The 13,649-nt window shown below is 40.0% G+C and overlaps 1 protein-coding gene across 1 annotated transcript in view; it reads left to right on the forward strand.

Annotated features, from left to right (window-relative positions):
- The window catches only part of LOC130357905 (tetraspanin-18-like), a 44,938-nt gene extending 31,867 nt beyond the window's left edge, over nt 1-13,071 (forward strand). Inside the window, exons 6-7 of the mRNA XM_056560657.1 lie at nt 5,457-5,540; nt 13,002-13,071. Coding sequence (XP_056416632.1) covers nt 5,457-5,540; nt 13,002-13,049 — 132 coding nt within the window. The 3' untranslated portion in view covers nt 13,050-13,071. The remainder of the gene's footprint in view (nt 1-5,456; nt 5,541-13,001) is intronic.
- Nucleotides 13,072-13,649: the final 578 nt, after the last annotated feature.

Raw genomic sequence — 13,649 nt, forward strand, 5'->3', positions numbered from 1 at the left:
ACTCCCTCCTAGTGTGCAGGGGAAGAGATCTTTATCCATGTAGGATGGGCCGGGTCATAGTTTTGCTACACCCTAGGTAATCACTCATCCATCAACCCATTTATGCATTATCTCTATTGGTTCAAAGGTTTAAAAGTAATATGAGGAAGTATTACTTTACTGAGAGAGTAGTGGATGCATGGAATAGCCTTCCTTCAGAAGTGGTCGCTGCAAATACAGTGAAGGAGTTTAAACATGCATGGGATAGGCATAAGTCTATCCTTCATATAAGATAGGGCCAGGGACTATTGATAGGATTCAGATTATTGGGCAGACTAGATAGGCCAAATGTTTCTTATCTGCCGACACATTCTATGTTTCCATGTTTCTTTGTTCTAGTTAATCTTGGGGTACATTAATAGTGTGTACAGGAATTGTTGTGCATTCACTCTTTAAAGCGTCTGTCCGTATTCCATTGCTAGACATCTTATCCATAGGATAGGGGATAAGATGTCTGATGCTGGGACCTCCCACTATCTCCGTGCAGACACCTTGCGTGACATGAATCAAGGGTGCGTGGCGTCACGTCACGAGGGAGTGTGGAGTGATGTCAGGACCACGGCCTTCCAAACCCAGTGTTCTGAACATAGTGTTCAGAAGACCGGGTGTCTGCACGAAGATCATGGGGGATCCCAGAGACGGGACCCCCGTGATCAGACATCTTTTTCCCTATCCTATGCATAAGGGATAAGATGTCTTGCAATAGAGTACCCCTCTAACCCCTAAATGACACAGGACGTAAATGTACGCCCTGGTGTCCTGTACTTAACACACCAGGATGTACATTTATGTCCTGTAAATTACACAAGCACTGTAGCAGCCAGGGATCCTCCAGTAATGACGGACATTAGTGATTGCGCTGGTGTCCACCATTAACCCCTCAGATGCCGTAATCAATACTGATCATGGCATCTGCGGCAATGCTGATAGATGATCGGATCGTCTGCAGAACAGCCCTGAGAGAGGTCCCCTCACCTGCCTCCGCCACTCTCCTAGGTTCTTCTTCTCAGATCTGCCTTCTAGCAGACCAGAGAAGTAGATTGGCGATAATACTGATCAGTGCTATGACTATGCATAGAACTGAACAGTATTAGCAATCTAATGAGTGACATAAATAGTCCCCTATATGGACATTAAGTGTGTGAGAAATGTGAAAAAAAGTTAAAATTGAAAAAGTCCCTCCTCCCAAATTTTATTAAATGGCCCCTTTTTCCCTCCGCCCCCCCCCCCAAGTGTTAAAAAATTATTAATAAACATATTTGGTATCAGCACGTTCATTAATCTCCAAACTCCAAATCAAAATATAATCTCCCATATATAATGATCTTGTAGGGTAAACGCTATAATAATCCTGTATGATTAACGGTGTAAATGTAAATTAAAATAAAAAAAACGAATCATTTAAAAATTGCTGATTTTTGTCCCATCACATTCCAAAAAAATTTATAAAAAGCGATTAAAATGTCACATATACGCATTAAAAACTACAGATCACAGCACAAAAAATTAGATTACAGCCCTGCATGTGAAAAAAAAAAGTTTAAAGTATAAAGGTGAAAAAGTAGTCAAACTAGAGCTATTTTAAACATACTTATTTTACTGAAAAAGTTTGTTTCTTTGAAAGCAGTGAAATAATAGAAAAGTATAGAAATATGGGTATCATTTTAATCGTATTGACAAAATAAAGAAAACAAGTCATTTTTACTGTAAAGTGTTCAGGGTGAAAGGGAAACCTTCCAACATTTGCCAAATTGTGTTTTTCTTTTCAATTTTCTCACACAAATAATATTTGTTTGGTTTTGCCAGACATTTTTTGGTAAAATAAGTGTGTCATTTCATGTCACTACAAAAAACAATTGGTTGTGCAAAAAACAAGCCCTTATATGGGTTTGTGGATGGAAATATAAAGTTTATGATTTTTAGAAGGCGAGGAGGAATGAAAATCAAAAATAACATTGACTGTGTCCTAAGGGGTAAAATAATAAGTAAAACATGAATCCCACATCAGTTCCACATCAGCAGAATCCAGACTTTAAAATCAACTACAACCACCAGCTGGAGAAGATTTGTAGCCCTTTTTGGTGTAAAGTCAAACAAAAGAAAAACACATATGCTAGTGCTCAAAGGGGTGGGGTGGGGGGGAGTGTGAGAACAAAATCTCCTATAGGTATTATAATATTATGTAAAACAGGATTTAACTTAGGCTGGTTTCACTTACTGTATATCCGGTGTCCGGCATAGTTTCTCTCTGGAACTGATCCCATCAGTTCCCAATCATCCAGCGTCTCAATTTTGACGCCCGATGGTTGGACACGCCGGAGGGCAGCGGACAGGGAAACGCAGCTTGCTGTCCAGAAACAATGGACACTGGATGCCATACAACTGATGACAACTTGTCATCAGTTGTGGCATCAGTTGAGTCCAGATGTAGGCTGAGTTCACCTATGCCAGATGCCGAACATATGTGAACCCAGCCTAACTCCACTGTGGGAGAAGGATATAGAGTAAATTTTGCTTTCTTGTGCATGAACCTTGGGCAATCCTGTCCAAAAACCTTAAAGGGGCAAGGTCTTGGTGTTTTCTGCTTTCCTGATACCTTTATTATAGGTTTACCTAGAGATTCTGGCTCGTAGTGTTTGTACTTTTGTATGAACTGTAACCTATAGAAGACATGCAGCGTACATCTACCTTGCTGTGCCCTTAAGTTGGGGGTTCCTGCGATCACTGGGTCTCCTGACAAGGTGATCAGAACACAGATAAGACCTCAAGGATAATAGCGGATATCAGCGATCACACTGATGTCCATCATTAATCTTTCAGATGCTGTGATCAATATTGATTGCCGCATTTTAACCCCTTAAGGACCAGGCCCATTTTGTCCTTAAAGGGTAGCTCCCACCATCCTATTTTTTTTTTGCTAGCCCGTTTCCCCCCCCCCCAGCTACGGCACTAGCCCGTTCCCTCCTAATCCCCCCCCCCGCCCCGCATACCCCGCTCCCTCATTACACTTGCAGTTACTGCAGGGTCCGGCAGTGGGCGTGCAGGGACAGCGGCGGCAACGAGGCAGCGGCGGCGATATGCGGGAGGAGTGGCCTCCCAGTCAGTGGCCGGGGAGCCAATGCGCTCGCTCCCACCTATCTGATTGACAGGCAGGGAGCGAGTGCAGCCTAACTGAAAAAGGACTGATTGCCACTCCAAAATCAGTCCTTTTTCAGTAGCCGGTTTTTAAATAAAAATTAAACCTTTTTAATGAAAAAAAATAATAATAAAAGTATATTAGAGATATGTTGTAGTATATAAGTAATACAACATATCAAAAAGAAAGTTGGTGACAGTGCCCATTTAAGGACCAGACCAATTTTATTTTTGCATTTTCGTTTTTTCCTCCTCGCCTTCTAAAAATCATAACTCTCTTATATTTCCATCCACAGACCAATATGAGGGCTCGTTTTTTGCATTACCAATTGTACTTTGTAAATACATCATTTATTTTACCATAAAATGTATGGCGCAACCAAACAAATATTATTTATGTGGGAAAATTGAAAAGAAAACCACAATTTAGCAAATTTTGGAAGGTTTTGTTTGCACGCTGTACTTTTTATAGTAAAAATGACATGTTTTCTTTATTCTGTGGGTCAATACTATTAAAATGATACCCATGTTATATGCTTTTCTATAATTGTACCGCTTAAAAAAAATCTCAAACCATTTAAACAAAATTAGTTTGTTTTAAATCGCCCTATTTTGACCACCTATAACTTTCTCATTTTTCCGTATATGGGGCGGTATGAGGGCTCATTTTTTGCACCATGATCTGTAGTTTTTATCAGTACCACTTTTGCTTAGGTTTTACTTTTTATAAATTTTTTATAAATTTTTTTAATAAAATGTGACAAAAAAGCTGCAATTTTGGACTTTTTATTATTTTTTTTCATTTAAGCCATTCACTGTATGGGATAATTAACAATATATTTAAATATTTCAGAATTTTACGCATGCGGTGATACCAAATATGTGTATTAATTATTTTTTTATGCTTTTTGGGGGTAAAATGGGAAAAACTGATGTTTTCCTTTTTTATTGGGGGAGGGTATTTTTCAAATTTTTTTACTTTTTTATTACACTTTTTATGTTCCCATAGGGGATTATTCATAGCAATCATTTGATTGCTAATACTGTTCAGTGTTATGTATAGGATATAGCACTGATCAGTATTATTGGTGATCTTCTGCTCTGGTCTGCTCAATCTCAGACCAGAGCAGAAGACCCCGGGAGACGGCCGGAGCCAGGTGAGGGGACCTCCGGCTGCCATGCTGGATGATCGGATCCCCACGACAGTGCTGCGGGGGATTCGATCATCCATTCAAAGTACCACAGATGCCGTGATCTGTATTGATCACGGCATCTGAGGGGTTAATGGTGGACATCCGCGCGATCGCGGATGTCCGCTATTACAGGCGAGGCCCTGGATGCTGATAGCAGCTGGAAACTGCCGCGCATGACACAAGCACTGCTCCGGTGCTCGTGATCATGGCGGCGCGTAAATGTACGTCATGGTGTGTTAAGTACCACGTCACCATGACGTAGATTTACATCCATTGTCGTTAAGGGGTTAAGTATAAAATAAAAAAATAAAATAACATATTTGAATGGCATAAACTTGGAAAAATTTATTCCACATTCCAGAAAAAATTTAGCAAAAATTTTGCAAAAAGTGACATATTTGCAAATGTGATACAGATAAAAACTAAAGAGCACAGCACAACAAATAAGCCCTCATACAGTCCCGTATATAGAAAAATAAGAAAGTTATAGGGGTCAGAAGAGGGCATATAATAGTTTTTTCATTGTTCAAAACATTTTTTGGTAAAATGAAAGGTGTCATTACAAAGTAATAACAAATATTTATGGAAAAAGAGTTATGGATTTTAAAAGGAGAGAAGGAAAAAATGAAAATGCAAAAATAAAAATTGCCTGTTCCTCATGACCAAACTAGGCTGTGTCTTTAAGAGGCAAAATTTCTTTGTTTTCACATAATTGACTTGATTGGTGCAATTTGGTGCAAAAAGGTACATTGGCAAAAGTAGGCTTATGGCGATGCACAAAAAAAAACCTGCCGAATACCCTAAACTATAATCATGTAGATAATAAATCTAGCAGAATGAGAAACTAAAATCCTAATGGTGCCTGGTTTTGAAAGCCAGACAATCTTAGAAAATCAATGTAGAGAAAAAGTAGTGCAGTTACCCATAGCAACCAAATCAAATGGATTCTTTCATTTTAAGAAAACATTTGAAAAATGAAATAAGCAAATTGAGTGGTTGCTTTGGAAAACTGCACCACTCTTCCTCTACACTACTTTATTAAATCTCCCCATTATTGTTTTACAATATGCTTTTGCTTTCTTTCAACAGGGCTGTTTTATTACCATTGCTAGAAGTTTGAAAAAATATATTTCCATATCAGGAGCTGTAGGTCTAGGTGTACTTGGAGTTGAGGTGAGATATATTAATATGTTTATTATTATTTCTGTTATTATCATCATTAAATCCTGCTTTTGTACATCATAGTGATCATACAGATTAATTTATATTAATGTATATACAGTTGCACGTGCAGTTACTGTATATTTTCTTTCTCTGGAAACAACTAGAAATATAATAGAGGGCTCTTGACTCTCTATGGAAACCTTATTTTAGCCCATAAAAAACTGAGCTTTAACCCCTTAAGGACCCGGGGTTTTTCCGTTTTTGCATTTTCCTTTTTTCCTCCTTACCTTTAAAAAATCATAACTCTTTAAATTTTTCATCTAAAAATCCATATGATGGCTTATTTTTTGCGCCACCAATTCTACTTTGTAATGACGTCAGTCATTTTACCCAAAAATCTATGGCAAAACGGAAAAAAAAATCAATGTGAGACAAATTTTTTTTTTTTAAACGCCATTTTGTAACTTTTGGGGGCTTCCGTTTCTACACAGTACATTTTTCGGTAAAAATGACACCTTCTCTTTATTCTGTATGTCCATATGGTTAAAATGTAGGTTTGATTTTGTCGTACTTCTGGAAAAAAAATCATAACTACATGCAGGAAAATGTATACGTTTAAAATTGTCATCTTCTGACCCCTATAACTTTTTTATTTTTCCGCGTATGGGGCGGTATGAGGGCTCATTTTTTGCGCCGTGATCTGAAGTTTTTAGCAGTACCATTTTTGCATTGATAGGACTTATTGATTTTCATGATATAAAAAGTGACCAAAAATGCACTATTTTGGACTTTGTAAATGTAGAGAGAAAACCCGGTTCCACGGCGCAATCCACAGACTCAGTCATATGATGGTGATAGGTAAATTATATATATATTTATTTAGCCAGGGTGCAATGCATTTCGGGGCATGGGATCCCCTTCATCAGGCAAATGGGCATAATAGCATGTACAACAAACTGGTGCCTTTTAAATAAGACCTATTTGGCGCCAAACAGATGTAGCTCCACCCCGTGGGCGTGGCCTCAGTGAGCGGACGTACAGCACAGATCACAAGTTATAATAAATTCATTATTCAATTAATATACTTTAAAATCATTCCACATAAAACACAAACAATTAATGTACACAATTGGCATAAATTTAGAAAAGCGCACGCCGCTGAACCTACGGCGCATGCGCTAACTCACGGGGATAATAATGATGATGGCCGGAAGAAAGAAGCACACGGCGCATGTGCCCGCCCACACTGTGTGAGAGACAGAGTGCCGGAGCGCACGCGCACCAAGACAACAAAGGGCACGATATGCAGACTCAGTGCGCGCGCGCCCCGGACGCCATGTAAACAAACCCACGTGTCGGCGCGGCATGCACGCGCCGGCTCCCCGGCAGAACAACAAACAGTACAAGATGCAGACAGGAGCCGTGCGCATGCGCAGACCTCCCGTCATATCTATAGCAATACGCCGGCTTCATATGGTAAGTGTTAAACAAAGGAGCGGACACTATAAACAATAAAATACAATGTAATGTGTCTAATCAGATCATATGGTGTTAGATATCAATAAATATAAGTAGATATTGAACATTGTGAGTCTGCGCCAACAGTGTCAACCTGAAGGATTGACCGGGCTATCAAACAGCACAGGTGACTACATGTCAAGGCATAATCACAATTCCCCAATGCAGAATAAAATGATTTAAAATATGTAAGATAATGATCATATATCACAATTAGCGAAAATGCATTTAAAACTAAAAACAACTAATATGTATAAGCACACCCCTATAGGCTCACTATAGAGCCACCATATAATTATATATATAATGACAGACAATAAATGCATAAGAATTTTAACCACAAGTGGATATATATGAAATCCTAAAACTACAAATCTAAAAATGTGGCATACATGTAATACGCCCTAAATATGCATGATAATTAGCTATATGTGCATGTAAATTAGATATACATGGACTTTGGACTTTGGAATTTTTTTGCGCATACGCCATTGACCGTGCGGTTTAATTAACAATATATTTTTATAATTCAGATATTTCCGCACGCGGCGATACCACATATGTATAGTTTTACTTTTATTTACACTGTTTTTTTTTTTTATGGGAAAAGGGGGTTTATTCAAACTTTTAATAGGGGAGGGGTAAAACGATCTTTATTCACTTTTTTTTTGGAGTGTTATAGCTCCCATAGGGGGCTATAACACTGCACACACTGATCTTTTACATTGATCACTAGTTTCTCATAAGAAACCAGTGATCGATGAATCTGCCGCTTGACTGCTCATGCCTGGATCTCAGGCACTGAGCAGTCATTCAGCGATCGGACAGCGAGGAGGCAGGTAGTGATCCTCCAGCTGTCATGTAAGCTGTTCGAGATGGCGCGATTTCGCCGTGGCCCCGCATTATAGATTGGTAGCGGAATAAGGACGTACAGGTATACCCTGGGTCCTTAACAGGTTGAGGCTAGGTTCACATATGTCCGGCATCCAGCATAGGTGAACTCAGCCTAGATCTGGACACAACTGATGCCACAACTGATGACAAGCTTTCATGAGTTGTATGGCATCAGGCCTTCATTGTTTCTAAATGGCGAACAGAGGAACAAAGCAAGCTGCGTTCCCCTGTCCGGTGCCCTCTGACATGTCCAACCATCCGGTATCAAAATTGAGATGCTGGATAATTGTGAACTGTCTCATTCAAATGAATGGGATACGTTCTAGCATCAGTTGCCCTCCGATGCACACCGGAGGGAGAATGTGCCGGAAGCCTGATATATTGTAAGACTCACCGCAGTTGGCTGGAACTCAGGAGGTAGTAGATCCACAATACCATGGTTGATCTGCTGGACCTGCCTGGCAGATGACGTGGCCGTGCCAGGGAGCGGAGTCTAAGGTGCCGCTGGTTTTACCAGAGCCCGCCGCAGGCACGACATGACCACACAGGCGGCTCAGGTGAAGCGTGGCACAGAAGGAATAGACAGGACGTAGTCACGCTAGCAAGAGGTCTGGGCAGGCAGCACAGGAGCGTAGTCAGTAGGGTAGCAGAAGGTCAATAGGCAGGCGGCTAGGAACACGGTCAGGTCACGGAATGCAAGGACTTGTACACGGCAAGGAACACAAAATACTGCTTTCTCTAAGGCACTAAGGCAAATAAAGATCTGGCAAGGGCAAGAGGGAGGAGCAGGAACTTAAAACTGAGGCACAGGTGAAAACTAATTATGGGTGCACTGGCCCTTTAAATCTCAAAGCTCCGTCGTGTGTGTGCCCAAGGAGGTGCTGAGGAGCAGAGGCAGGGGAAAGAGGTTAGTGACGGGCTGGGACCCGCATGCAGGCGCGTCCCGCAATGCGAATCCCAGCCCCGCCGGTGGCTGACAGTCATGGGGAGATGCGCACACGGCCGGTATGTCCGGCGGGGTATATATGAGCTCTAAATGTCAGGAAAATGTCACAGGTGGGGGTTGAGCAATCTGCTCTGTTACACCTGACTCATGTCACAGAATGGGGTGGGCCAGGGAGTGAATATTGATGAGGCAGGTTTTTAAAAGCCTCATCCATATTACTATATGGAAAATTGGTACCCCGTGACACTTTGTTCTGATGGACAAACTACACTTGTAATGTTTAATGCCATCATTTAGCTCCATATTTCTCACAGTATTTTTTGTATGATGCTCAAATCTATTTCATGTTTAAGCACCAGTCACTCTTGCCTTCAAGTAAGAGGAGAAAATGAATACCTGTAAGAAGGCTTTTTTACACAATTTTGCATGGATAGATGCAATTTCTCAGTGTGCTTTAACTTCTATGGGGAAAATTGTGGCTACATGAAATATTATACGGTTTTATGGCAGCACCTCAGCATGCAATGTTATAGGGTTCTTCACTGGCTCCATTATTCTTGGAATGTGTATGGAGCTGTAATAGGGTTGAGTGCATGAAGCCTCAGGCTAATCTGTAGTGACACAGGGTGAGGGAGATAGGACGAGAACTGCAGGTAATTTCAGTTTTCTCTACAGCAAGTACATTGCTTATAGAAGCTTTAATAGTTGTGGGTAGTGATGGGGAAACCACTTCATCTTTATGCAAACAGTTTTGTTTAATTTTTGTACCATAGGACTGTTTCACATGAGCATTCTGGTAAACATCTAAAGATCCTAAATATGGATGTATTACCACTGGCATTGCATCAGCATGTCATCAGAATTTCATCAGTATTTCTTCATATTCCTGTACAGTAAATACTGGTGACTTTAAAAAATGGATGGAATACAGATGAGATGAACTACTGATAACATACTGGTGCAATACATATAAGATACCGAACATGTATGAATGCATTCATTGCAAATTCCCTTTCCATAGACTTAAATAGATGTTTCCCATTTGCAAAATGGATGATGGAAGTACATGCTGCTTTTTTTTTAAACTGTATTTTATACATCCATGTGAATAGTCCCATATATTAGCATTAGTTTTGTATTACAGTCACCAAACAGTGGATATTATATGGATGGAATATATGTTTGTGTGAAAGTTGCTTAAAAAACGTATTTATTATTTATTTATTTACTAGCTGAGTACCCAGCGCTGCCCGATTTTTCCTGCCTTATCCTTGTGAGGGAGGAAAAGCAACAAAGGAAGAAGCTTTTGTCCTCATATCTCATCCCTAAATCCTGACCCCATATCCCCTCCTTATATTCCGACCTCATATGCTGTCCTCATATTTTGTTCTCATATCTCGACCCCATATCCCAACCTCATATCCTGTCCCTATATCCCGTCCCTATATCCCGACCTCATATCCCGTCCCCATATGCCATCCCCATATCCTATGCCCATATCCCGTCCTCATATCCCGACCTCATATCCCTACTTCATATCTCGTCCTCATATCCCGCCCTCATATCCCAACTTAATTTCCCGACCTCATATCACAACCTCCTTTCCCCATCCTCATATCCCATCCTCCTATCCCGTCCTCATATGCCGTCTCCATATATAATCCTCACATCCTGTCCTCAGGTGGGGCTGCATTGTGGTAAAGATATTGTAAGCTGAAAATAATAGGGGTGTGGCTTAAAAGCTGGATGTGTCTTTGTGAAATGGGACATGGCATGCAGGGAGGGTGTGGCTTGCAAGCCGGACTGACGCATTCACCAGGAGAAGCAGAGCAGGGCTTGTGGAGTAAGGCACCAGAAGTCCTATATACTTGCATGGGACTTGAAACAAAAAGGAGTTAATTTTACTATTATATATTTTTATTTGACATATAAGTAACATGTGACCAATTGTTATCGAAATATCTCCAGCCGTTTTGAAGTTATGCAATAACATATATTTCCCATAGACTTGTATTGGACTTTAAATAAAAACTCCCACCCTCGCAAATGGGTGTGGGTAAGGGTTAAATTACCTATCCTATTATGTTGTTGACATATAAGTAACATGTGTGCCAAGTTTCATGTTAATATCTTTAGCAGTTTGGAAGTGATTCTGCAACATACACGCATATACACACACACACACACATTAGGGTCTATTTACTAAGGTGATCCCAACTCTTTTTTGTCGGGTTTTGCGCTCAAATTGCGTCGCAGGTCCCTTGCAACACAATTTGCGACCAAAAAAACAAAACCCTCCATTTTACAAGAAAAACCCGAAAAGGGGGCGCAGCCACGGGAGAAAGTGGGCGTGGTCCTGACAGTTTTGAAAAATCCCAACATATCTACTATGGTTTCCACAGAAAATGTGGTGGATTTGAGCTGAGGAAAACCTGACAGATCAGAACAGTTGTAAAAAAAAGAAAAATGTAGGGAAAAGTGCAAAATGTAGGGAAACCTTAGTAAATACCTTGGGAAAATACTTGTCGGAAATCAAAACCCACAAAAAAACCTACAATCTACTCTTAGTAAATAAACCCCATTGAGTTTTATATATATAGATTTATTTTTTAATTAAAGGCATTTTATATGCCTACATAATATGTAAAAAAAATCATAAAAAATTACATACTATTGCTTTAAAAATACTTAATTTTTATATAATATTTAGCAACGTCCCTTTCAGATTTCAGCCAACATGTTGATCAGCAGATCAGAAGGTCCTGTTGCCACTGTCAAACAACTGGTTGTGTCTGGGGTAGCCTTGTCTGGCCAGATATTCCTTCTATAGCCAATAAATGTCTGTTCATGTGATACATGTATTGCTCCTGTCCACTAGAGCATCTGTGAATTTGTCGAGTTATGAAGTATTTACAGTAAAGGTATGTTCACTATTGGAATTACGCAAGCAGAATTACGCTCAGTGAACATTAACATCAGTGTGAATGGGTCTTCCACGGACCCATTTACACTGAGAAATTTCAGCAGCAGACAATTCCGATGCTGAAATTGATTAGTGCAAAGAAAGAACATGTTTATTCTTTACACGGAAGTACGCGAGCCCTGCATTGCTGTCAATGGTGATGGCTGCCAGATGGAATCTCCACTTGCGGAATTCTGTTCACATTATTCAATGCGAACATATCCTGAATATAGTTATGTGGAATTTTTAAAGGGGTATTCCGGGCAAAAACATCTTATCCCCTATCCTTTGGAGATGTCTTATTGCAGAGGGTCCGCTGCTGGGACCCCCGCAATCTCCCTGCAGTACCCCCATTCTATGCAGAGCTGGGTCTCTAGTTTTGCAAACCTCCGTGTTTCGGGCCTGGAGATGTGATGTAATGCCCCGCCCCCTCCATCCATGTCTATGGGAGGGGGCGTGATGCCCATCACGCTCCCTCCCATAGACATGAATGGAGGGGCGTGGCATGACGTCACGTCCCCAGACCCGGAAACCCTGAAAGATGTATTTGCCCGGAATATCCCTTTAAGTACAGTTAAAGGGGTACTACGGTGAAAAACTTTTTTTTTTTTTTTAATCAACTGGTGCCAGTAAGTTAAACATATTTGTAAATTACTTCTATTAAAAAAATCTTAATCCTTCCTGTACTTATTAGCTGCTGAATACTACAGCGGAAATTCTTTTCTTTTTGAAACACAGAGCTGTCTGCTGACATCATGAGCACAGTGCTCTCTGCTGACATCTCTGTCCATTTTAGGAACTGTCCAGAACAGCAAATGTTTGCTATGGGGTATTCCTTTTACTCTGGACAGTTTCTAAAATGGACAGAGATGTCAGCAGAGAGCACTGTGCTCATGATGTCAGCAGACAGCTCTGTGTTTCAAAAGATTTTCCACTGTAGTATTCAGCAGCTAATAAGTACAGGAAGGATTAAGATTTTTTAATATAGGTAATTTACATATCTGTTTAATTTTCTGGCATCAGTTGATTTAAAAAAAAAATAAAGTTTTTCACTGGAGTACCCCTTTAACATACGCAAAATGTTGCAAAATTAAGAGTGCTTTTATCTGAATTTTGTGCAATATTTAATTCTACACTTTTTTACCCACAGATGTTCGCCATGTTCTTTTCTCTTTGTCTGTATTACAATTTTGACTAGAAGACCTGGATGAAAAAAACAATTATCAAGTGTAAACGCCCACTGAAATGTTATTTTACAGTGTTCAGTTTTTATTCATATGTCCATAATGTTGGCTGCATTTACTATATATATAACTGTGGAGTATTACAAAATGCAGACTGCCCAGCTTTCCTGACAAATCTGCTTTTAGTAAATATTTGTGTCATTCCTCTATTGGTACTCCGGGAAATGTGGGTATAAATTGACAACTGGTTGTTACCGTTTCTCTTGTGAGTCCCTACAGTCTGACACTGCCCAATTTGTGCTGACAGTTTTACTCTACACAGACTATTGTATAAAAAGACTGTGCTAAATATTTCATTTTAAACAGACAGGTCAGGAATGGTGACAGGTCCGCACGGTATACTATCTCTCACTAAGACCTGCTCTCAGAATGGGATATGTTTAGACTCTGAAATAGTATTACAGTTTTTTTGTTTGTTTTTTTAGTTTTGTTCAGTTTAGTTTAAATGCAAGCAGTAACATAGATCAGAAACAGTATGTACAGTATGCACTATAATTAGTGTCTATTTACACGTACAGTATGTGCAGGATATTATGCTGCAGCTTTCAGTGTAA

Source organism: Hyla sarda, chromosome 2, assembly GCF_029499605.1.
Source record: "Hyla sarda isolate aHylSar1 chromosome 2, aHylSar1.hap1, whole genome shotgun sequence".
NCBI classification, from domain to species: Eukaryota; Metazoa; Chordata; class Amphibia; order Anura; family Hylidae; genus Hyla; species Hyla sarda.